The sequence below is a fragment of the Odontesthes bonariensis genome, unplaced genomic scaffold (assembly GCF_027942865.1).
Source record: "Odontesthes bonariensis isolate fOdoBon6 unplaced genomic scaffold, fOdoBon6.hap1 scaffold_238, whole genome shotgun sequence".
NCBI classification, from domain to species: Eukaryota; Metazoa; Chordata; class Actinopteri; order Atheriniformes; family Atherinopsidae; genus Odontesthes; species Odontesthes bonariensis.
In genome coordinates this window covers 2,638-27,794 of record NW_027457446.1, presented here as the reverse complement: position 1 = coordinate 27,794, position 25,157 = coordinate 2,638, and the positions used below count along the sequence as shown (strand labels likewise).

The 25,157-nt window shown below is 40.3% G+C and overlaps 1 protein-coding gene and 1 long non-coding RNA gene across 2 annotated transcripts; both read left to right on the top strand.

The window, feature by feature from the left end:
* Positions 1 to 5,319: 5,319 nt before the first annotated feature.
* Positions 5,320 to 7,344, top strand: LOC142376297 (uncharacterized). The gene is made up of 3 exons (XR_012769407.1): positions 5,320 to 5,492; positions 6,100 to 6,162; positions 6,581 to 7,344. It is a non-coding gene; the product is annotated as an uncharacterized LOC142376297 (long non-coding RNA).
* Positions 7,345 to 9,589: 2,245 nt separating this feature from the next.
* LOC142376298 (uncharacterized) lies at positions 9,590 to 17,166 on the top strand (the record flags this gene model as incomplete). Its single annotated transcript, XM_075459915.1, has 4 exons — positions 9,590 to 14,331; positions 14,539 to 14,729; positions 14,872 to 14,965; positions 16,868 to 17,166. Coding segments are annotated over exons 1-4 (5,326 nt in total), but the record flags the coding sequence as incomplete, so codon positions are not given.
* Between the last annotated feature and the right edge of the window lie 7,991 nt (positions 17,167 to 25,157).

The window sequence follows — 25,157 nt, the reverse complement described above, 5'->3', positions numbered from 1 at the left end:
ATAATAATATATATGTTATATATTGAATTGTGATGCTCAGGATTTTTATTACACTTTAAGCTCTGCAGTTGCATTTAGAATCAGACCTATCTTTATGACCAGTGGAATGAAGTGTGTCAAAAAGCGGTTTGTTCCTGCACAGGTGTGATGGTGGAAACAGGAAAGACCCAGCTCTTTAGAGAGCATCTCCTGTCCTATACTTGCAGTGTTTCCCAACCCTGGTCCTCAAGGCACACTGCCCTGCATGTTTTCCATGTTTCCCTGCTCCAGCACACCTGATTCAAATGAATGGGTCGTCCTCAGCCTTCTGGAGAGCTTTAAGACCTGACCCAATTATTTGAATGCTGGAGCAGGGAAACGTGGAAAACATGCAGGGCAGTGTGCCTTGAGGACCAGGGTTGGGAAACACTGTCCTATAGCATTGACCCTGTACTTTGATGTTAGCTGTAATGTTATATCCTCATTTCTGAGTCGCTTTGGATAAAAGCGTCTGCTTAATGCAGAAACATAGCATAAACAATGTGGAAATATGGCAGTTAGCCTATGCCTACCTCATCTTTTAGTATCATAAGGAAAGCACAAGATTTTGTGAATTAAAAAAATGTTTGGGTTTTTGGATATTTATGTTGCATGTTAGGACAAATGTTTTCTTTATTTTTAAATAACCATTATCAGTATGTGTAATGAGCGTAATTACAATGTAGAGTAAATTGTTGCCAGTGGCCATCTAATGTGCACCAGGTTTGCAATTTCACTTTTGAATATGTTGCAGAGCTTGGTACTAATTACTTTTTTATGTTTTAGATACTGATACAGCATACTACTGTTTGTAAAGGTGAGTAAAGGTTATGCACTAAGATGTTGATGTGGTAAAATGCGTTTGTCTTAGATTTTTCTTTTCAAGTCTTTTATGAAAAATATATAGAAAAAATAGTATTCTAACTTGGAGTCGTATTGCCAGCTACTAGCATGTCTTTGCTTTGCTGAAGTGTTATGTGCAGTCAGTATGTAAAGAGCAATGTACACACTTAAGACGATCCAGACTCTTTTCACGTCTTGTTCCGCGATGGTGGAATGACCTACCGAGCGCTACCAGAACAGGGGCGTCCCTGAATATCTTCAAGAAACTCTGGAAGACCCTCAGAGATAATCTCATGTCCTAGCACTGACCCTGTACTTCCCTCTATGCCTGCACCGTATTTGTACACTATCACCCTGTCCCCTTTGAAAAGTGGTTTCCTTCTATGTAGCTTATTAGCTTTGATGTTAGCTGTAATGTTATATCCTCATTTCTGAGTCGCTTTGGATAAAAGCGTCTGCTTAATGCAGAAACATAGCATAAACAATGTGGAAATATGGCAGTTAGCCTATGCCCACCTCATGTTTTAGTATCATAAGGAAAGCACAAGATTTTGTGAATTAAAAAAATGTTTGGGTTTTTGGATATTTATGTTGCATGTTAGGACAAATGTTTTTCTTTATTTTTAAATAACCATTATCAGTATGTGTAATGAGAGTAATTACAATGTAGAGTAAATTGTTGCCAGTGGCCATCTAATGTGCACCAGGTTTGCAATTTCACTTTTGAATGTGTTGCAGAGCTTGGTCCTAATAACTTTTTTGTTTTAGATACTGATACAGCATACCACTGTTTGTAAAGGTTATGCACTAAGATGTTGATGTGGTAAAATGCGTTTGTCTTAGATTTTTCTTTTCAAGTCTTTTATGAAAAATATATAGAAAATAGTATTCTAACTTGGAGTCGTATTGCCAGGTACTAGCATGTCTTTGCTTTGCTGAAGTGTTATGTGCAGTCAGTATGTAAAGAGCAATGTACACACTTAAGACGATCCAGACTCTTTTCACGTGTTGTTCCGCGATGGTGGAATGACCTACCGAGCGCTACCAGAACAGGGGCGTCCCTGAATATCTTCAAGAAACTCTGGAAGACCCTCAGAGATAATCTCATGTCCTAGCACTGACCCTGTACTTCCCTATACGCCTGCACTGTATTTGTACACTATCACCCTGTCCCCTTTGAAAAGTGGTTTCCTTCTATGTAGCTTATTAGCTTTGATGTTAGCTGTAATGTTATATCCTCATTTCTGAGTCGCTTTGGATAAAAGCGTCTGCTTAATGCAGAAACATAGCATAAACAATGTGGAAATATGGCAGTTAGCCTATGCCTACCTCATGTTTTAATATCATAAGGAAAGCACAAGATTTTGTGAATTAAAAAAATGTTTGGGTTTTTGGATATTTATGTTGCATGTTAGGACAAATGTTTTTCTTTATTTTTAAATAACCATTATCAGTATGTGTAATGAGAGTAATTACAATGTAGAGTAAATTGTTGCCAGTGGCCATGTAATGTGCACCAGGTTTGCAATTTCACTTTTGAATGTGTTGCAGAGCTTGGTACTAATTACTTTTTTATGTTTTAGATACTGATACAGCATACCACTGTTTGTAAAGGTTATGCACTAAGATGTTGATGTGGTAAAATGCGTTTGTCTTAGATTTTTCTTTTCAAGTCTTTTATGAAAAATATATAGAAAAATAGTATTCTAACTTGGAGTAGTATTGCTAGCTACTAGCATGTCTTTGCTTTGCTGAAGTGTTATGTGCAGTCAGTATGTAAAGAGCAATGTACACACTTAAGACGATCCAGACTCTTTTCACGTGTCGTTCCGCGATGGTGGAATGACCTGCCGAGCGCTACCAGAACAGGGGCGTCCCTGAATATCTTCAAGAAACTCTGGAAGACCCTCAGAGATAATCTCATGTCCTAGCACTGACCCTGTACTTCCCTCTATGCCTGCACTGTATTTGTACACTATCACCCTGTCCCCTTTGAAAAGTGGTTTCCTTCTATGTAGCTTATTAGCTTTGATGTTAGCTGTAATGTTATATCCTCATTTCTGAGTCGCTTTGGATAAAAGTGTCTGCTTAATGCAGAAACATAGCATAAACAATGTGGAAATATGGCAGTTAGCCTATGCCTACCTCATCTTTTAGTATCATAAGGAAAGCACTAGATTTAATGAATTTAAAAAAAAAAATGTTTGGGTTTTTGGATATTTATATTGCATGTTAGGACAAATGTTTTTCTTTATTTTTAAATAACCATTATCAGTATGTGTAATGAGAGTAATTACAATGTAGAGTAAATTGTAGCTAGTGGCCATCTAATGTGCACCAGGTTTGCAATTTCACATATAACTCTGACAATGTTTAAATCCAGGCTGAAAATAGTTCTATTTAGCTGTGCATATGACACCTGAAAGTATTTTATCTGCACTCTTCACTTTTAAATTAATTAATGATTATTTTGAATGGGTTTAATTTTTATTATTATTTTTTATTTTTATTATTTTTTATTTCTTTTTAATGATTTTATTGCCTTCTTGTGTAGCTGTGAAGTACTTTGAATTGCCTTGTGTATGAATTGTGCTCTATAAATGAAATTGCCTTGCCTATAATAACCTTTTGAATGTGTTGCAGAGCTTGGTACTAATTACTTTTTTATGTTTTAGATACTGATACAGCATACCACTGTTTGTAAAGGTTATGCACTAAGATGTTGATGTGGTAAAATGCGTTTGTCTTAGATTTTTCTTTTCAAGTCTTTTATGAAAAATATATAGAAAAAATAGTATTCTAACTTGGAGTAGTATTGCCAGCTACTAGCATGTCTTTGCTTTGCTGAAGTGTTATGTGCAGTCAGTATGTAAAGAGCAATGTACGCACTTAAGACGATCCAGACTCTTTTCACGTCTTGTTCCGCGATGGTGGAATGACCTACCGAGCGCTACCAGAACAGGGGCGTCGCTGAATATCTTCAAGAAACTCTGGAAGACCCTCAGAGATAATCTCATGTCCTAGCACTGACCCTGTACTTCCCTCTATGCCTGCACTGTATTTGTACACTATCACCCTGTCCCCTTTGAAAAGTGGTTTCCTTCTATGTAGCTTATTAGCTTTGATGTTAGCTGTAATGTTATATCCTCATTTCTGAGTCGCTTTGGATAAAAGCGTCTGCTTAATGCAGAAACATAGCATAAACAATGTGGAAATATGGCAGTTAGCCTATGCCTACCTCATGTTTTAGTATCATAAGGAAAGCACTAGATTTAATGAATTTAAAAAAAAAAAAATGTTTGGGTTTTTGGATATTTATGTTGCATGTTAGGACAAATGTTTTTCTTTATAAAAACCATTATCAGTATGTGTAATGAGAGTAATTACAATGTAGAGTAAATTGTAGCTAGTGGCCGTCTAATGTGCACCAGGTTTGCGATTTCACATATAACTCTGACAATGTTTAAATCCAGGCTGAAAACAGTTCTATTTAGCTGTGCATATGACACCTGAAAGTATTTTATCTGCACTCTTCACTTATAAATTAATTAATGATTATTTTGAATGGGTTTAATTTTTATTATTATTTTTTATTTTTATTATTTTTTATTTCTTTTTAATGATTTTATTGCCTTCTTGTGTAGCTGTGAAGTACTTTGAATTGCCTTGTGTATGAATTGTGCTCTATAAATGAAATTGCCTTGCCTATAATAACCTTTTGAATGTGTTGCAGAGCTTGGTACTAATTACTTTTTTATGTTTTAGATACTGATACAGCATACCACTGTTTGTAAAGGTTATGCACTAAGATGTTGATGTGGTAAAATGCGTTTGTCTTAGATTTTTCTTTTCAAGTCTTTTATGAAAAATATATAGAAAAAATAGTATTCTAACTTGGAGTCGTATTGCCAGCTACTAGCATGTCTTTGCTTTGCTGAAGTGTTATGTGCAGTCAGTATGTAAAGAGCAATGTACACACTTAAGACGATCCAGACTCTTTTCACGTCTTGTTCCGCGATGGTGGAATGACCTACCGAGCGCTACCAGAACAGGGGCGTCCCTGAATATCTTCAAGAAACTCTGGAAGACCCTCAGAGATAATCTCATGTCCTAGCACTGACCCTGTACTTCCCTCTATGCCTGCACCGTATTTGTACACTATCACCCTGTCCCCTTTGAAAAGTGTTTTCCTTCTATGTAGCTTATTAGCTTTGATGTTAGCTGTAATGTTATATCCTCATTTCTGAGTCGCTTTGGATAAAAGCGTCTGCTTAATGCAGAAACATAGCATAAACAATGTGGAAATATGGCAGTTAGCCTATGCCCACCTCATGTTTTAATATCATAAGGAAAACACTAGATTTAATGAATTTAAAAAAAAAAAAATGTTTGGGTTTTTGGATATTTATGTTGCATGTTAGGACAAATGTTTTTCTTTATTTTTAAATAACCATTATCATTATGTGTAATGAGAGTAATTACAATGTAGAGTAAATTGTAGCTAGTGGCCGTCTAATGTGCACCAGGTTTGCAATTTCACATATAATAACCTTTTGAATGTGTTGCAGAGCTTGGTACTAATTACTTTTGTATGTTTTAGGTACTGATACAGGATACTACTGTTTGTAAAGGTGAGTAAAGGTATACACTAAGATGTTGATGTGGTAAAATGCGTTTGTCTTAGATTTTTCTTTTCAAGTCTTTTATGAAAAATATAGAAAAATAGTATTCTAACTTGGAGTAGTATTGCTAGCTACTAGCTTGTCTTTGCTTTGCTGAAGTGTTATGTGCAGTCAGTATGTAAAGAGCAATGTGGAAATATGGCAGTTAGCCTAAGTGACAACACAGTGTGTATATGTATATATGTTATATATTGAATTGGTAGTACTCTGTGACCGACTAATGGAAGGAAGTGTCAAAAGCGGTTTGTTGTGCATAGGTGTGATGGTGGAGTTTGAATGTATGAAGTACTAATGGTAGGATTGTTACACAAAGTACTTAGAATTCATTATAAGTATTGATGTTTAGCAAAAAAGTATAGTGTAAGCAAAAATATTTCATGTCTTCACCATGAATAAGTGAAATGGCATGGTCACACTGAATAAAGTTATAGACCAGTACATGATATATACATAGTCAAATAATTTGTGGTTGATATTTAAGAAATGTCATTTTTGAGATGCGTGTTGTTTTTTTGGGAAAAGGGTCAAAGTGTACATTTCCACGCGTGTATTGCAGATGGGACGTTCCAAAAAATCTGCGGCTGCAAAGAAGAGACTGGCTGATCGTGAGCTCTCAGAGGTGGTTTTTCACACGTCTACAATTTACCACTGATTGACAGGGTCTGGTGCAAGGAATAGTTGTGTTAATAGCACTAACTCAAGGAAAACAGGCAGCTATGCAAAATAAGTGATGTCACTTGTAAATTTATTTATTTAATTACATTAAATAAATTTACAAGTGACATTGTAATTTTCCCCTTCTTAGGGAATAATGCAATCTCAGTGCTATGCAATCTTTTACTTTTTTTTTTTTTCTCCTACAAAAAGCAGCACATGCCAGTTGATGTAGTGAGGAGTAAAAACAGTACGTGAGGTTGTGTATTGACTGTAGGAAAATTCAAATGAGATGTCGGAGGGCGTGATGTATTATGTGCTTAAAAACAGCAAGAATGAGGTGTGTTATGTGTAAATAACGCTGTTCAATTTGTGTGTTGCAGGTGTGTTCCACCAAAAGAGCAGCGACTGGCACCCAGGATGACTTATGGTCTCCTGGAAGCAAGGTTGGGCGTCCTTGCACCTGGAAAGCCCAAACATCAAGCTGGCCTGAAAAGGCGTATGACTTTGATGTTCATGACTTTGATGTTCAATACAGAAATGTTCAATACAGAAATGTTCAATACAGAAATGTTCAATACAGAAACGTTGCAGACTCCCCACTCTCAAACTCTCAAACAAGTGCTGAAAAGTTCTCTAACAAGTCTCAAACAAGTGCTGAAAAGTTCTCTAACAAGTCTCAAACAAGTGCTGAAAAGTTCTCTACCAACTTGCAAAAAACTTCTTTCCAAACTGAATCTCCAAGCTCTCTCTCTCTTGACTGTGCTATCAAGCTATCTTCAAATAATGCATCTTGCATGAATGAACCCAATGTTACTAATGAGTGTGTTACTTTGACTCAGCCTGATTTTCCAGAGAGGTCTTTCCTGACGGGCTCCTTTCATCAAGGTGATGTGCGTTTTGGTAACGTGGGCAACAAGCAGTGCGGTGCCATCAGTCTGACAGCTGTTCTGAAATCCAAGATGAAGAACGTTTGGACCTGGGAAACTGGAGATCTGGATGATGTTTTAATAAAAGGAACTCTGTTGTACAAGTCTATGAGTGCACATGAACAAATCAGAGACCATGTTGAAGGAAGGGGTTACATTGCTGTGTCAGAATTGCCTAGACAACACAGGGTGTGGAATTGTGATTTTGCATTAAACTTTGGAGATTCTTACACTGGGTTTGTTTGTGTTGACAATTATGATCCTGCTTTATGTGATGTGGCTTTGCCTTTTGATGAAGCACTGCAGCGCGCACTGTTCAGTCATGATGCTTGCTTGTTGACTATTTGTGGAAATACTTGTGCCATCGTGAATGGAGAGACCAGATTTGCCTTTGTTAATTCTCATGCAAACACCTGGGTTAATCACAAAGGTCAGAGGGTAAGTTGTGTTTCATACTTTAGCTCCGCACAGTCACTGGTCAGCTTTGTGTATGATTATGCACAATCGTTTGGCGTAAGTACACCACGGTTTGAGGTAACAGGAGTGAGTGCTGCGGTAACCAGAACTGGCAATGAACGACGATCACAGAACGTCACATCCCGAGGTAACACAGCTACGTTGACACATGCAAAGGTACGTCAGCTGTACAGCGATGTGGTAACAGGATCAAAAGGTTTGCACAAACGTCAGACGGCTACAAGTTGCTCAGTAACGTCAACTGCTGTTCCAGGTAATGCAAACAACCAAACTGCGTCCACAAAGAGTGAATCGAACCCAAATACCAAACCTTTGTACAGCGATGTTTTGAGACGTGTCGTGAGTAATGTTTCACAGAAGCCTGAATGTGTTCCTGAAACTATGTTGGGTAAAGATGACACCAAGCTGACGGCTACAATCGATCGATCAGAGGCTGCACGTAATGGTGCTGGACAAAAGGTAAATCGAAAAGAGACTTCTGCAGAAAAGGCTAAACGTGCTCAAATAAAAGGGGATTTTGAACTGCACGAGACAACTTGCAAAACACACAGTGATGACGTAATTATCACTGACACAAATGTCCCAAAGCAGGCATTTAAACCTTTAACTCGCAGTGATCAGGATACACTGTGCAAAGCTGTTGGACTTTCAAATGAAAATGTTGAAGCGTTGAAGGCAACAACCAGTGTTGATGATATGGGCTGTCCTTGTAAGATACAAAGCATTAAGCCAGATGGGAATTGCTTTTACCGCAGCCTTGCCTTTAGCATTTGTAGCAATGAAGAGAAGCACTTGAAAATTAGACGGGCTGTAACGAAACACCTCCAGAAATACAGCAATAAGTTTGAGACTTACTTGAGAGATGAATATACATCTGTACAGGACTATGTAACAAAATCAAGGATACACTACTGTGGGACCTGGGCAAAGGAGATCGACATATTTGCTGCTGCCGATTTATTCCAAACTACTATCTTCACCTTAAATGATGGGAGATGGAACATGCACAGACCTACTGTACGCCCATGCATTCAGAACTGTATATATTTAAATCACACCGCCAATCATTATGAGGTTGTAACATGCGTTAAAAACCGAAATACGCAGAGTCCTTGTGCCGGAACATGCCAGTCTATTGGTGAGGGAACGTTAAGACCCCAGCGGAAAAGAAAGTTCACCGAGTCAGACACGAAAGCAGAAAAAGAACGTCAACGGTGCAGTGATATCAATGTGAAGAAGCGAAAAACTGAGAATCAAAAGAAGCAATATAATGAATGTGAGTACATTAGGAGTGCCAAACGTGAGACTTCTCTTGAACATTTTCACAAGAACAGCATGAATTCTGAGTTTCGGAAAAGGAAATGTGATTATTTCAACACAAACTATGGAACCGATGTGCAGTTCAAGGCACGTAAACTTGCACAGTATAATAATAAATATGGTACTGATTCAAATTTAAAAAAATCAAAGTGTGAATCCTCAAAAAACACTTATCAGACAAACATCATATTTCAAAATAAAGTCCGTGATTACAGTCATACAAAGTACAAGAGCAACATTGGGTTTCAACATAAAGTCCGTGATTACAGTCATACAAAGTACAAGAGCAACATTGGGTTTCAACATAAAGTCCGTGATTACAGTCATACAAAGTACAAGAGCAACATTGGGTTTCAACATAAAGTCCGTGATTATAGTCATAAGAAGTACAAAAGCAACATTGGGTTTCAACATAAAGTCCGTGATTATAGTCATAAGAAGTACAAAAGCAACATTGGGTTTCAACATAAAGTCCGTGATTATAGTCATAAGAAGTACAAGAGCAACGTTGTGTTTCAACATAAAGTCCGTGATTATAGTCATAAGAAGTACAAGAGCAACATCGTGTTTCAAAAGAAGATCAACGAGAAAAGCAAGATGAAATATCATGAATATGACGAAATTCGCCAAAACAAAATTAAGAGTAGCAGTGACACTCATGCAAATATGAGAAAGAAGCAACAAGACATTGACTTTGTCATCAGTCAGTTTCGTCAAGACGTAAGCTGTGGTCCTGAATACGTATGCTCTGTTTGTCATCGCTTACTTTTCAGGAAACAAGTGATTGAGTGTAAAAGATCTCATTATGAAAGCAAAAGACCAGAGGTTGCTGCACTGGCTAAGAGGTGTATAACATTGCAATATTTACACGTTTGTGATATTGAATGTGGGCAGGAATGTCATTTGTCTGATAGTCCTTGCAGCAAATTATGGGTTTGCCATTCCTGTCATCGGAAAATGCTTGGAGGAAAACTACCAGAAGAGAGTGTCACCAACAACATGCATTTGGATGAAATTCCACCTGAACTGAAATGTCTGAATTCTTTGGAGGAACATCTCATTGCTCGTCACATTCCCTTCATGAAGCTGCTGTGTTTGCCCCGAGGCCGCCAAAGAGCTTGCCATGGTCCATGTGTCTCTGTACCTGTTGATAACAGTAGCGTGACAAACATTCTGCCAAGGAACGAGTGTGATGATAAAATGATAAGAGTCAAACTCAAACGCAAGTTGACATACAAAGGTCATTATGAGTACATGTATGTCCACACTGATCGTGTAAGGAATGCACTGAGGTATTTGATGGCAAACAATAAGTGGTATGATGATGTCATTTTAAATGATGAATGGGTAAACACTCTGAATGGAAGTGATCAATGTGAGGCAAATGAGGACAACCAAGAGCTGCCAGCTAACAGTGATAATGAAAATAACAGTGATGATGAAAATAATCTTGAGGAAGAGCAAGCAGAGGAGGAACTGACCTACATTAAAGACCAGAGTGGCCTCTTGTCAGACACATCATTGCAACCTGTCAATCTGGGTTCAGAGATCATTGATCAGAATTTTCAGGATATACTGAGCGTGGCACCAGCTGAAGGCAACAGTCCAGTTCGTTTACTATCTGATAAAACCAACGAGGCCAAATGCTTTCCTGCTCTGTTTCCATTGGGTGGACCTACATTCCACGATGAAAGGGAATCAAAAATAACTCTGTCACGTTACCTGAACTGTCGCATTCTCAACGCTGATGGACGTTTTGGTCGCAACACAGACTACATATTTTATGCACAGTACATATCAGAAGTGCATCAAGTCATATCTGGTGTATCAGTGGCAATGCGCAAAGGTGGCGGCAAATCATCTCTGAAAGAAGCATCAAACATGTTGTTGAACTCAGATTCACTCAGTAAAATATTACGAAATGATGAAGGGTACAAGTTCTTGCGAGGAATTCGTGGAACCCCACCTTACTGGATGGCAGTACAGAAAGATTTGTTCAGTATGATTCGACAACTGTCAATTCCAACGTTTTTCATAAGCATGTCAAGTGCTGATCTGAGATGGCCTGAAATGCTTGCTTCTCTTTTGAGGTTAGAAGGAAAAGAAACACCTGTGGAGGAACTTGACTGGTCTCAAAAATGTGCGTTGATTGGAAGAAATCCAGTTACTGCAGCAAGAATGTTTGACTATCGATGGCATTGTTTTCTTCGTGATGTAATCCTGTCACCAGCTGAACCCATAGGCAAAATAAAGGACTACTTCTATCGAGTTGAATTCCAACAGCGTGGTTCTCCTCATGTTCACTGTTTGTTTTGGGTGGAAGATGCACCAAAGATTGATAAAGACAGTGATGCTGATGTGGTACGTTTCATAGACAGATACATTTCCTGTGATATTCCACCAGAGTCTGATGCAGAGCTTCATGAGGTTGTGAGCAGCGTACAAAGACACAGCACAAAACACTCAAAAACATGCCGTAAGAAAAATACAGTGTGCCGATTCAATTTCCCACGACCTCCATCAAGCCGTACTTTCATTACAAGAGCTGGGAACTCAGAGGACCTGAATGGAAAAGATGAAAATACCAATGCCAATGCAATCATAAAGAAGGTGAAAACAGCGCTGGCCAATCCTGACCTGAGTTTTGATACAGCTGATGCTTTTTTTGAGTCTCTTGGGATACATCAAGGCCTGTTTGAGAGAGCATACACCATATGTTCCAAAAAGAAAAGCATTGTCCATAAGCGAAATCCGTCTGATATTTGGGTGAACCAGTACAATAAAGACTTACTGCGTGCTTGGCAAGGAAACATGGACATTCAGTATATCACCGACGCCTATTCTGTTGTGGTCTATATACTGTCATACATCACAAAAGCAGAGCAAGAAATGGGTTTGCTGTTACAGCGTGCACAGAAGGAGGCGATGAATGGCAATCTTGATGCAAAAGCTGCATTCAAACAGCTCGGCAGCGTCTACCTGCACAACAGAGAAGTTTCAGCTCAAGAGGCAGTGTATCGTTTGACTCGTATGCGTTTGAAGGAATGTTCTCGTGATGTACAGTTTATTCCTGTTGGTGAAAATCCTGTTAGAATGAGTTTGCCTTTGCATGTGCTCCAAGCTAGAGCTCAGCTCCAACAGCCTGATGATGACAGTAGCATTTGGATGACTAATGTGGTGGAAAGATACAAAAGTAGACCCAGATCAGCAGAAATGGAGGAGTTATGCCTTGCCAGCTTTTGCTCTCAGTACAGAGTTCTTTCAAAGTCTGAGGTTTCACCACAAAGAGAATCACAGGACATAATACAACTGAACAACAACCGTGGCTTCATCAGAAAAAGGACCAGAACACAGCCTGCTGTTGTGAGATATCCCAGGTTTTCACACACAAAAAATCCAGAAAAGTACTTTCATTCATTGCTGCAGCTGTTTTTGCCTTATTATGAGGACTTCCACCTCAGACCGCCTCAGTTTGAAACATACGAACAGTTCTACACAACTGGTGCAGTGAAATGTGGCTCTGACATCCAAAAAGTGCAGTCAATTGTGGACTCCAACAAAGCTTTATTTGAAAAAGAAAGCGATGAGATTGACAAAGCCAAACAGTTGCTGGATAACGACATTGATTTAGAAGACGCTTGGGCTCAGATATGTCCAGAAACAGAAAGCGAACGTCTCAGTTGTTTGGATATGAAACCCAAAGCTGTAGATGATGAAGAAGGCAGTGATGATGTTGGTGATCTTATTCCTGACCTGACAGCAAATCCACAGACAACGTGCACTCTGGAAACTAATCACATGACAATGCCCCGAGATGCTGCACTAGGTTTATTGCGAACACTGAATGAAGAGCAGGCAGCAATATTTTATGCTGTACGTCGGTGGTGTCTGCAGATACTCTTTGGACAGAATCCTGAACCGTTGCGATTGTTCATTACTGGTGGAGCAGGAACAGGCAAATCCCATTTGATCAAAGCCATCCAGTACGAATCTACACGACTGCTGTCACAGATTTCTGACAATCCAGATGATCTGACTGTGCTCCTTACAGCGCCCACTGGTGTGGCTGCATATAACATTGGTGCTGCAACTATTCACAGTACATTCTCCATTGGTGCAAATGTTAAGCTGCCATATCAACCTCTTGGTGATGAGAAGGTAAATACTTTAAGGATGAAAATGCGAAACTTGCAGATTTTGATCATTGATGAAGTGTCCATGGTTGACCACCGTCTTTTGTCCTACGTTCATGGCAGACTACGTCAAATAAAACAGACTGGTGATTATTCTTTGTTTGCAAATGTTTCCCTGATCTGCGTGGGTGACTTCTTTCAGTTGAGACCTGTCAAAGGCACACCTCTTTTTTCTGACAACACAGAAGCCAACATGTGGGACAACAACTTTGAAGTGGCTGAGCTTACCAAAGTTTTGAGGCAAGAAAATGCAGAATTTGCGGAGATGCTGAATCGTCTCAGAGTTCGTAAAAAGAATGAACATCTCAGTGGGCATGATGTGTTTGCATTAAAACAACGTGAAACTGGTGAAGACTCCACAGACATTCACATATATGCTACAAATGCAGAGGTTGATAAATACAATATCACTAGACTGCAAAAGCATTGCCCAGATGCAATCAGCATAGATGCCCAAGATTTTACACGGAGTCCCAAAACTGGAAGAATGGAACCAAAATTAGGCTTCCATACAAAGGTTTTCAACTCGTGCTTGCCAAGGTGTGTGTCTTTGGGCATTGGAGCAAAGGTGATGTTGAAGAAAAATATAGACGTGTCTGACGGCCTCGTCAATGGTGTGTGTGGTACGGTTGTGGAAATTATTAATGGTGAAGATAAGGATGACATTCCTATTGCTATCCATGTTGAGTTTGAAAACCCTAATGTTGGAAAGATGCAGAGGTCAAAATCCAAAAGAAACTCTGAACGCTCTACAATTGTGGAGGTACAAGAGGATCAAGTATCAAATGCTGGTGGAATACGAAGGCAATTTCCTCTCACCCTGGCTTGGGCAATGACGGTACATAAGTGCCAAGGTGTTACTGTTGACAGAGCTGTTGTATCACTCAACAAAATCTTTGCTGCAGGGCAAGCATATGTTGCATTGAGTCGTGTGAGAACTCTTGATGGACTGATTATTAAGGACTTCAAAGAGACAGCTATATTTTGTGATGACAAAGTAGACACAGCCATGAAGAGCTTGCCAAAGTTCAACTTCAAAAGTATTGGTTCACCTGACGTTGATCCGGTCTGCACGATTGCACTTCACAATGTACAGAGTTTGAATGCTCACTTTGACGACATGCAATCCCACAAAACCCTAATGAAAGCTGACTGTATTTGTTTAACAGAGACATGGCTCAATGCAGACACCGAAGACCAGCCACAACTACCGGGGTATGTCTTTAATCACAATCCAAGAGGTAACTGTTACGATGACTCTGACACAGTTTTTGCAGCATTGAAACAACAGCAAAGAGGAGGAGTTGGTTTGTATTATTCAGACAACATTGATGTGCAGGTGTCAATTCCAAAGAGATGCAACTTGGAATGTTTGTATTTCCATATGTCTCATGTCAATTTGACTGCTGTTGTTTTGTACAGGCCATCTTCCTATAAGATTGACATGTTTCGAAAGCAGTTATCACAGGTTGTCTTTGAACTTGAGAAACATGCAGGGAGGAAGATGATCATGGGAGACTTCAATGAGGATGTCTTTGTATCTTCTACTGTGGCAAAATTCCTGGAACAACATGGATACACCCAACATGTCCAAGCAGCTACAACAGAAAGAGGTACGTTAATAGATCATGTTTACTGTAAAGATGTAGGAGATATTGTTGTCGATGTTGTACAAACATACTACAGCTTTCATGATGCAATTCTTATCTCATTGTTGTAATATTTGTGTTTGCTCCGTGAGTTATTCACCATTAGATGTTCTACACATGTACCGTCCGCTACTTGGGGCTTGGGTGGGTCGCAAGGAGAGAGCTAAAATTGAGGACGGCTCCTTGCAGGGCGTGGGAGGGTATGTAAGCCATTTTCCAATATAAGTTTTATGTTTTGAGACCACAGCTGTAGGCATGGGCCGGTATGAGATTCTGTCGGTATGATAACCTTAGGCAAAGTTTCAAATTTTGACTGATGCACGACTATGCGGCAACCAAAAAACAGGCAGGGAAAAAAGTTCAGGGGGCTCGCCTCCTTCAGCCATCGTCTGTATTCATACTGAAAATCAAGATCGAGCGAGCTTTTGCCCTTCTGCTCCATGGGAGGTTTCTGTCCTCCCTGAGCTCGCCTCAGGACACCTGCGTTACCGTTTGACAGGTGTACCGCCCCAGTTAAACTCCCCACCTGCCACTGTCCGCGGAGCGGTTCACGCCCCTTGACACCAGAAGAAAGAGCCCGCTTTGAGTAAGTGAAAAACCTTTGGGTTTTGAAAAGGTTTTGAAACCTTGACTTTTTCATACCTTGAAACCAGTAACCGGCCCATGCCTACAGCTAGTTGGCATGCTTTACAAGTGTGTGGAACCTCAGTCCCGGGGACCATTTGCCATTTGATGTGACAGTTATGGGACCATTCACTGCATTGTTTCTGTGCCTGAGTGAGTAATACAAGGCTACACATTTACTTTCACTTTCTTTATCTGTGTTCCATTCAACATTAATTCTTGTTAGGCTTGTTTTGGTTCATTTGTTGTTTTTTATTTCATCACTGTGCATATGTAATGGACTTAAGTATGACTTAAGGATTACTCTGTGTGTGTGGAGCAGGATGTGTTTTGCTATTTGCATCATGAAATGGCAACAAAGTCAATCACTTTCTGAACAAAAGATGCTATGCAATGTAAACAAAATTTTTATTGGATTTGTTTTTCTGAAGGGAAGCATTTCAAATCAGAAAATGGACAGTTGTTTTGCAAATGCCAACTAAGGAATTTTGCCCTCTTTAAGGTGCACAACAAAAGTATGTTTGTAAGCTTCCTAATGTCAAAGGACTGTACAAATCATGTTTTCCCAAAACCTAAAAAGCTGTGTGGACACAACACCTTGCCTATCTACCTGCTCCAATTCCATGGCATGTACTGATGATGAGACAAGCAAAGACTTTTGGACATCAGCAAAACAAGCTGCAAAAGCAGCTGTGACTCTTCTGGCTTTGGCATCCTTGGTGTTTAGCAAAGCTCAAGTGTCTCCATCTGTGCTCTGGAACTTAAGAAAAAACTACAACTCTTGGGAATATGATTGTTGGAACCAGTCATGAAAATTTGGTGAGTATCTCTACTTTCACAATTTGAAATTCATGTGTCTTTTACAACATTTATTGAACAGACATTATTCTCTGTTTGTTGCTCACAGTAGGGTTCCACCTGTGGTTCTTGCCTGATTTCTGTATTTCAAACTATGCCCTGTCCGTCCAAGACCCATTTGAAGAAAAAAAATGACAGAAGTCTGACTCAATGTTCCTTGATTTAATTTTATTATGTGAGTATCAATTCATGCTTTTGCTTTACATAAATGTATAACCTTTGTATTCTGCCCATGCTGTAACATGTTCATGCTGTAAAGTCCTTTGTTTTATTCATTACTAGATGGATGTCTTACATCTGCAGCCCACCGAGGGATTTTACCAGCCACAGAACCTTTTGATGGTCATCAACCTTTACTATCCATGGTCCTACCTGAAGACTGCTGTTTCACTGTACCCCTTCCGAACGACAAAAGTCTGATTCCCAGAAATTTTCCTGTGACATAACATGTAAGTATACACACTGTTCCAAGAGACATTTTAATTGTTATTGTTCTATGTTGTGCAACACTATGAATGAAGTGCTTTATTATTTTAAATAGCCTGCTGAGGAACATGTATCTATCTATCTAGTATGCATGTTTTGTAAATTGTTCCTCACAACAAATTGTTCATTGCCAGGCATTGTACGTGCACCGAGGGTCATGTCGCAACAACATCCATCGAACAACAGGACAACACTGTGTTATCAGTACCAGCATGGAATATCATCTCAACTCAATTTGACTGCCCGAAGCTGATTGATGTGATCTGTGGACGTATCAGCAAAGCTCTACAGGTTGATGTGGCTGCTTTAACGTCTGCTGCAGAGACTTACCGAGACTGTCTGGAGCAGTCTCCTATCTCCTCTACTACTTCTGCAGCTACTAATGTTCAGGACATCAACTCCTCCATGCCTGCTTTTGTGACTTTCATAAATGGTGAAAGTGCTGACTGCTCCTGCAGTCAAATTGGCTGTACATACTGCACAGTCTCTATGTAATAAGATGTTTGTTTTAAATGAGTGTTTCATTGCTCTTAATTCCCTCATCACTTAAAACAACGGGGGAACTTTCTCTGTGGTTATGCCCATGATCTGGGATTACGTCATTCATATCAAATGTTGTACAACTATAGATAGTTTTGAGACAAACCTGAAAACACATTTTCCCTTTGGTCCATAATTCCGATTAATTTAATTTTCTCCTTCCAATCTTACTCTGTTTTTATAATCTTTGTTTGTATGTTTCTTTTGTTATTAAATTTTTTTTTTAAATACTCTTGATCATTTATATTTGGTCTTCTATCATTATTATTATAATTGCTGAGACACAGTACATGCCTACGTAAAATACTGACATCTTCCAAAGGTCAAAGATCACCAAATGTTATAGCTTGGTGTGGGGAAATAGGGACAATGCCAACTCATGCTGTGTCAAACTATTGGCAATGATTGAACTACCAAACAATTCATGGTTTTTCCTGCTTATGTGCGGCTTGGTCTGAGGTTTCTATGTGCCAAGTCCCGTGGAGATTTGAGAATCCCAGTGGCCTGAAATGCTTTTTGAAGGATTTCTATTAAATTCAAAATGGCGGAACATCCAAGATGGCGCTGATGACGTCATGGGGTATGAGGTGCGTTGACCTCGTCTATATCCAGGGATTCCAACGGTACCTCATTTATGAAATTTGGACCAAGGGATCCAAAGATATGAGCAAAAATGCATTTTTGATACATATAGCGCCACCTATTGGCCAAACGTCACCAAACTTCTTGGGCCTCTTACCTTAGCAGTCTTGAGTCTGTGTTATAAGTTTGACGTGATAACATCTAATGGTTGCCAAGATATGACCTCACTTCCGGTTTGGCGGCGTCAACCTCAAGTTTGATGGGCTTTTATGGAAAATCGGAAGCGTAATTAAAAATTCCACATGATAACTTTTGTGCGGCTTGGTCTTAAGAGTCTATGTGCCAAGTTTCGTGAAAATCGAACAATCTCTGTGGCCTGAAATGCTTTTTTAAGCTTTTTGATTAAATTCAAAATGGCGGAAAATCTAAGTATACGCAAATTGACGTCATGGGGTGCGTTAGACTCGTCATGATCCAAGGATTCCAGCAATGCTTCATTTGTGAAATTTGGACCAAGTAGTCCAAAGTTATTAGGCTGAATGCACTTTGAATTTTGGCGTGTTGGTGGCGCTAGAGAGTAAGCTCTTGGGCCATGAAAATTCCTGACTTTGGCATTGGCACTTGGCTGATTACGTGTGCCAAATTTCACAACTTTTTACCATAGCGTTGCAGCAGAAAGTGGAGGAATAACAAGCCGCGATGTGGGGGCCTAGCAGATTGGCACAATAAGGAAGGCTTGGGCTGCTCAGGAATGCGTCTTGAGTCCATGCAGCAAGTTTGGCCTCGATACATCAATGGATCGCAGAGATTTGGCCAAATGTCACGTTTGCGCGTCGGCGTAGAGTTTGATTGGCTGTCACGGGCAAACGGAAGTGAAATGAGAAAATCCACCTGATAACTTATGTGCGGCTTGGTCTGACGATTCTATGTGCCAAGTCCCGTCGAGATTGGACAATAGGCGTGGCCTTAAATGTGTTTTGAATGTTTTCGATTAAATTAAAAATGGCGGAAAATCCAAGATGGCGCACATGACGACATGAGGTGGATTATCCCCGTCTCTATCCAGTGATTCCATTGGTATCTCATTTGTGACATTTGGACCAAAGAGTCCAAAGATATAAGCAAAAAGACATTTTGGCTACATATAGCGCCACCTATTGGCCAAATGTCACCAAACTTCTTGGGCCTATTACTTTAGCGGTCTTGAGACTGTGTTAGAAGTTTGACGTCATAACATCAAATGGTTGCCAAGATATGACCTCACTTCCGGTTTGGCGGCGTCAACCTCAAGTTTGATTGGCTTTTATGGAAAATCGGAAGCCTAATTAAAAATTCCACATGATAACTTTTGTGCGGCTTGGTCTTAAGAGTCTATGTGCCAAGTTTCGTGACGATTTGACAATTTGTGTGACCTGAAATGCTTTTTTAAGCTTTTTGATAAAATTCAAAATGGCGGAAAATCTAAGCATACGCAAATTGACGTCATAGGGTGCGTTGGACTCGTCATGATCCAAGGATTCCAACGATGCCTCATTTCTGAAATTCGGACCAAGTAGTCAAAAGTTATTAGGCTGAATGCACTTTGAACTTTGACGTGTTGGTGGCGCTAGAGAGTAAGCTCTTGGGCAATGAAAATTCTTGAGTTTGTGATTGGCACTTGGCTAATTATGTGTGCCAAATTTCACAACTTTTTACCATAGCATTCATGGGGCTGCCATAGACTTCAATTGCAGCAGAAAGTAGAGGAATAATAATAATAATAATAATAATAGGAAAAGCTACTAACTCAATGGGTTCCTGCAGCTTCGCTGCTAGGACCCCCAATAATAATAGGAAAAGCTACTAACTCAATGGGTTCCTGCAGCTTCGCTGCTAGGACCCCCAATAAATATAGCTGCAAGCAGCGATGTGGGGGTCCTAGCAGAATGGCACAATAGGCAAGGCTTGGGCTGCTCAGGATGGCGTCGTGAGTTCATGCACCAAGTTTGGCATCGATACATCAATGCATCGCAGAGATACGGCCAAATGTCCCATTTGCGCATCGGCGTGGAGTTTGATTGGCTGCCGCGGTTACACGGAAGTTAAATAAAAAAATCCACATAATAACTTATGTGCGGCTTGGTCTGAAGATTCTATGTGCCAAGTCTCGTGGAGATTGGACAATCTTAGTGGCCTGAAATGCGTTTTGAAGGTTTTTGATTAAATTCAAAATGGCGGACAATCCAAGATGGCGCAAATGACGTCATTAGGTGTGTTGACCTCGTCTTTATCCAGGGATTCTACTGGTACCTCATTTGTGAAATGTGGACCAACGTGTCAAAAGATATGATTAAAAATGCATTTTTGCTACATATAGCGCCACCTATAGGCCGAACGTCACCAAACTTCTTGGGCATCTTACCTTAGCAGTCTTGAGTCTGTGTTATAAGTTTGACGTCATGATATCAAATGGTTGCCAAGATATGACCTCACTTCCGGTTTGGGGGCGTCAACCTCGAGTTTTATTGGCTTTTATGGAAAAATTGAAGCCTAATTAAAAAGTCCACACGATAACTTTTGTGCGGCTTGGTCTTAAGAGTCTATGTGCCAAGTTTCGTGATAATTGGACAATCTCTGTGACCTGAAATGCTTTTTTAAGCTTTTTGATAAAATTCAAAATGGCGGAAAATCTGAGTATACGCAAATTGACGTCATAGGGTGCGTTGGACTCGTCATGATCCAAGGATTCCAATGATGCCTCATTTGTGAAATTTGGACCAAGTAGTCCAAAGTTATTAGGCTGAATGCACTTTGAACTTTGGCGTGTTGGTGGCGCTAGAGAGTAAGCTCTTGGGGCATGAAAATTCTTGACTTTGGCTTTGGCACTTGGCTAATTACGTGTGCCAAATTTCACAACTTTTTACCATAGCGTTCATGGGGCTGCCATAGACTTCAATTGCAGCGGAAAGTAGAGGAATAAATATAGCTGCAAGCAGCAATGTGGGGGTCCTAGCAGAATGGCACAATAGGGAAGGCTTGGGCTGCTCAGGAAGGCGTCGTGAGTCCATACACCAAGTTTGGCATCGATACATCAATGCATCGCAGAGATACGGCCAAATGTCCCATTTGCACATCGGCATGGAGTTTGAATGGCTGCCGCGGTTACACGGAAGTTAATTAAAAATATCCACATAATAACTTATGTGCGGCTTGGTCTGAAGATTCTATGTGCCAAGTCTCGTGGAGATTGGACAATCTTAGTGGCCTGAAATGCATTTTGAAGGTTTTTGATTAAATTCAAAATGGCGGACAATCCAAGATTGCACAAATGACGTCATTAAGTGTGTTGACCTCGTCCTTATCCAGGGATTCTAGTGTTACCTCATTTGTGAAATGTGGACCAAGGGGTCCAAAGATATTGGCAAAAATGCATTTTGGCTACATATAGCGCCACCTATAGGCCGAACGTCACCAAACTTCTTGGGCCTCTTACCTTTGCAGTCTTGAGTCTGTGTTATAAGTTTGACGTCATAACATCAAATGGTTGCCAAGATATGACCTCACTTCCGGTTTGGGGGCGTCAACCTTGAGTTTGATTGGCTTTTATGGAAAAATGGAAGCCTAATTAAAAATTCCACACGATAACTTTGGTGCGGCTTGGTCTTAAGAGTCTATGTGCCAAGTTTCGTGATAATTGGACAATCTCTGTGACCTGAAATGCTTTTTTAAGCTTTTTGATAAAATTCAAAATGGCGGAAAATCTAAGTATACGCAAATTGACGTCATAGGGTCCGTTGGACTCGTCATGATCCAAGGATTCCAATGATGTCTTGTTTGTGAAATTTGGGCCAAGTATTCAAAAGTTATTAGGCTGAATGCACTTTGAACTTTGGCGTGTTGGTGGCGCTAGAGAGTAAGCTCTTGGGCCATGAAAATTCTTGAGTTTGTGGTTGGCACTTGGCTAATTACGTGTGCCAAATTTCACAACTGTTTACCATAGCGTTCATGGGGCTGCCATAGACTTCAATTGCAGCAGAAAGTAGATCAATAATAAATATAGCTGCAAGCAGCGATGTGGGGGTCCTAGCAGAATGGCACAATAGGCAAGGCTTGGGCTGCTCAGGAAGGCGTCGTGAGTTCATGCACCAAGTTTGGCATCGATACATCAATGCATCGCAGAGATACGGCCAAATGTCCCATTTGCGCATCGGCGTGGAGTTTGATTGGCTGCCGCGGTTACACGGAAGTTAAATAAAAAAATCCACATAATAACTTATGTGCGGCTTGGTCTGAAGATTCAATTTGCCAAGTTCCGTCGAGATTGGACACTCTCAGAGGCCTGAAATGCTTTTTGAAGGTTTTCGATTAAATTCAAAATGGCGGACATTCCAAGATGGCGCTGATGACGTCATCACATGCATTGACCTCGGCTTCATCCAGGGATTCCATTGGTACCTCATTTGTGACATTTAGACCAAGTGGTCTAAAGATATGGGCAAAAATGCATTTTGGCTACATATAGCGCCACCTATAGGCCGAACGTCACCAAACTTCTTGGTCCTCTTACCTTTGCAGTCTTGAGTCTGTGTTATAAGTTTGACGTCATAACATCAAATGGTTGCCAAGATATGACCTCACTTCCGGTTTGGGGGCGTCAACCTCGAGTTTGATTGGCTTTTATGGAAAAATGGAAGCCTAATTAAAAATTCCCTTGGATAACTTTTGTGCGGCTTGGTCTTAAGAGTCTATGTGCCAAGTTTCGTGAAAATTTGACAATTTCTGTGACCTGAAATGCTTTTTTAAGCTTTTTGATAAAATTCAAAATGGCGGAAAATCTAAGTATACGCAAATTGACGTCATAGGGTGCGTTGGACTCGTCATGATCCAAGGATTCCAACGATGCCTCATTTGTGAAATTTGGACCAAGTAGTCCAAAGTTATTAGGCTTAATGTACTTTGAACTTTGACGTGTTGGTGGCGCTAGAGAGTAAGCTCTTGGGGCATGAAAATTCTTGACTTTGGCTTTGGCACTTGGCTGATTACGTGTGCCAAATTTCACAACTTTTTACCATAGCGTTCATGGGGCTGCCATAGACTTCAATTGCAGCAGAAAGTAGAGGAAATATAGCTGCAAGCAGCGATGTGGGGGTCCTAGCAGAATGGCACAATAGGCAAGGCTTGGGCTGCTCAGGAAGGCGTCGTGAGTCCATGCACCAAGTTTGGCATCGATACATCAATGCATCGCAGAGATACGGCCAAATGTCCAATTTGCGCGTCGGCGTGGAGTTTGATTGGCTGCCGCGGTTACGCGGAAGTGAAATAAAAAAAATCCACATGATAACTTATGTGCGGCTTGGTCTGAAGATTCTATGTGCCAAGTTCCGTTGAGATTGGACAATCTCAGTGGCCTGAAATGCTTTTTGGAGGTTTTTGATTAAATTCAAAATGGCGGACAATTCAAGATGGCGCTCATGACGTCATAATGTGCATTGACCTCGGCTGCATCCAGGGATTCTATTGGTACCTCATTTGTGACATTTGGACCAAGTGGTCCAAAGATATAGGCAAAAATGCATTTTTGCTACATATAGCGCCACCTATAGGCCGAACGTCACCAAACTTCTTGGGCCTCTTACCTTAGCAGTCTTGAGTCTGTGTCATAAGTTTGACGTCATGGTATCAAATGGTTGCCAAGATATGGCCTCACTTCCGGTTTGGGGGCGTCAACCTCGAGTTTGATTGGCTTTTATGGAAAATTGGAAGCCTGATTAAAAATTCCACACGATAACTTTGGTGCGGCTTGGTCTTAAGAGTCTATGTGCCAAGTTTCGTGAAAATTGGACAATCTCTGTGACCTGAAATGCTTTTTTAAGCTTTTTGATAAAATTCAAAATGGCGGAAAATCTAGGTATACGCAAATTGACGTCATAGGGTGCGTTGGACTCGTCATGATCCAAGGATTCCAATGATGTCTTGTTTGTGAAATGTGGGCCAAGTATTCAAAAGTTATTAGGCTGAATGCACTTTGAACTTTGACGTGTTGGTGGCGCTAGAGAGTAAGCTCTTGGGGCATGAAAATTCTTGAGTTTGTGATTGGCACTTGGCTAATTACGTGTGCCAAATTTCACAACTTTTTACCATAGCGTTCATGGGGCTGCCATAGACTTCAATTGCAGCAGAAAGTAGAGGAAATATAGCTGCAAGCAGCGATGTGGGGGTCCTAGCAGAATGGCACAATAGGGAAGGCTTGGGCTGCTCAGGAAGGCGTCGTGAGTCCATGCACCAAGTTTGGCATTGATTCATCAATGCATCGCAGAGATACGGCCAAATGTCCCATTTGCGCGTCGGCATGGAGTTTGATTGGCTGCCGCGGTTACACGGAAGTGAAATAAAAAAATCCACATAATAACTTATGTGCGGCTTGGTCTGAAGATTCTATGTGCAAAGTCTCGTGGAGATTGGACAATCTTAGTGGCCTGAAATGCGTTTTGAAGGTTTTTGATTAAATTCAAAATGGCGGACAATCCAAGATGGCGCAAATGACGTCATTAAGTGTGTTGACCTCGTCCTTATCCAGGGATTCTACTGGTACCTCATTTGTGAAATGTGGACCAAGGGGTCCAAAGATATGAGCAAAAATGCATTTTTGCTACATATAGCGCCACCTATAGGCCGAACGTCATCAAACTTCTTGGGCCTCTTCCCTTAGCAGTCTTGAGTCTGTGTTATAAGTTTGACGTCATGATATCAAATGGTTGCCAAGATATGACCTCACTTCCGGTTTGGGGGCGTCAACCTCGAGTTTGATTGGCTTTTATGGAAAAATGGAAGCCTAATTAAAAATTCCCTTGGATAACTTTTGTGCGGCTTGGTCTTAAGAGTCTATGTGCCAAGTTTCGTGAAAATTGGACAATCTCTGTGACCTGAAATGCTTTTTTAAGCTTTTTGATAAAATTCAAAATGGCGGAAAATCTAAGTATACGCAAATTGACGTCATAGGGTGCGTTGGACTCGTCATGATCCAAGGATTCCAATGATGTCTTGTTTGTGAAATGTGGGCCAAGTATTCAAAAGTTATTAGGCTGAATGCACTTTGAACTTTGACGTGTTGGTGGCGCTAGAGAGTAAGCTCTTGGGGCATGAAAATTCTTGAGTTTGTGATTGGCACTTGGCTAATTACGTGTGCCAAATTTCACAACTTTTTACCATAGCGTTCATGGGGCTGCCATAGACTTCAATTGCAGCAGAAAGTAGAGGAATAATAATAATAATAATAATAATAGGAAAAGCTACTAACTCAATGGGTTCCTGCAGCTTCGCTGC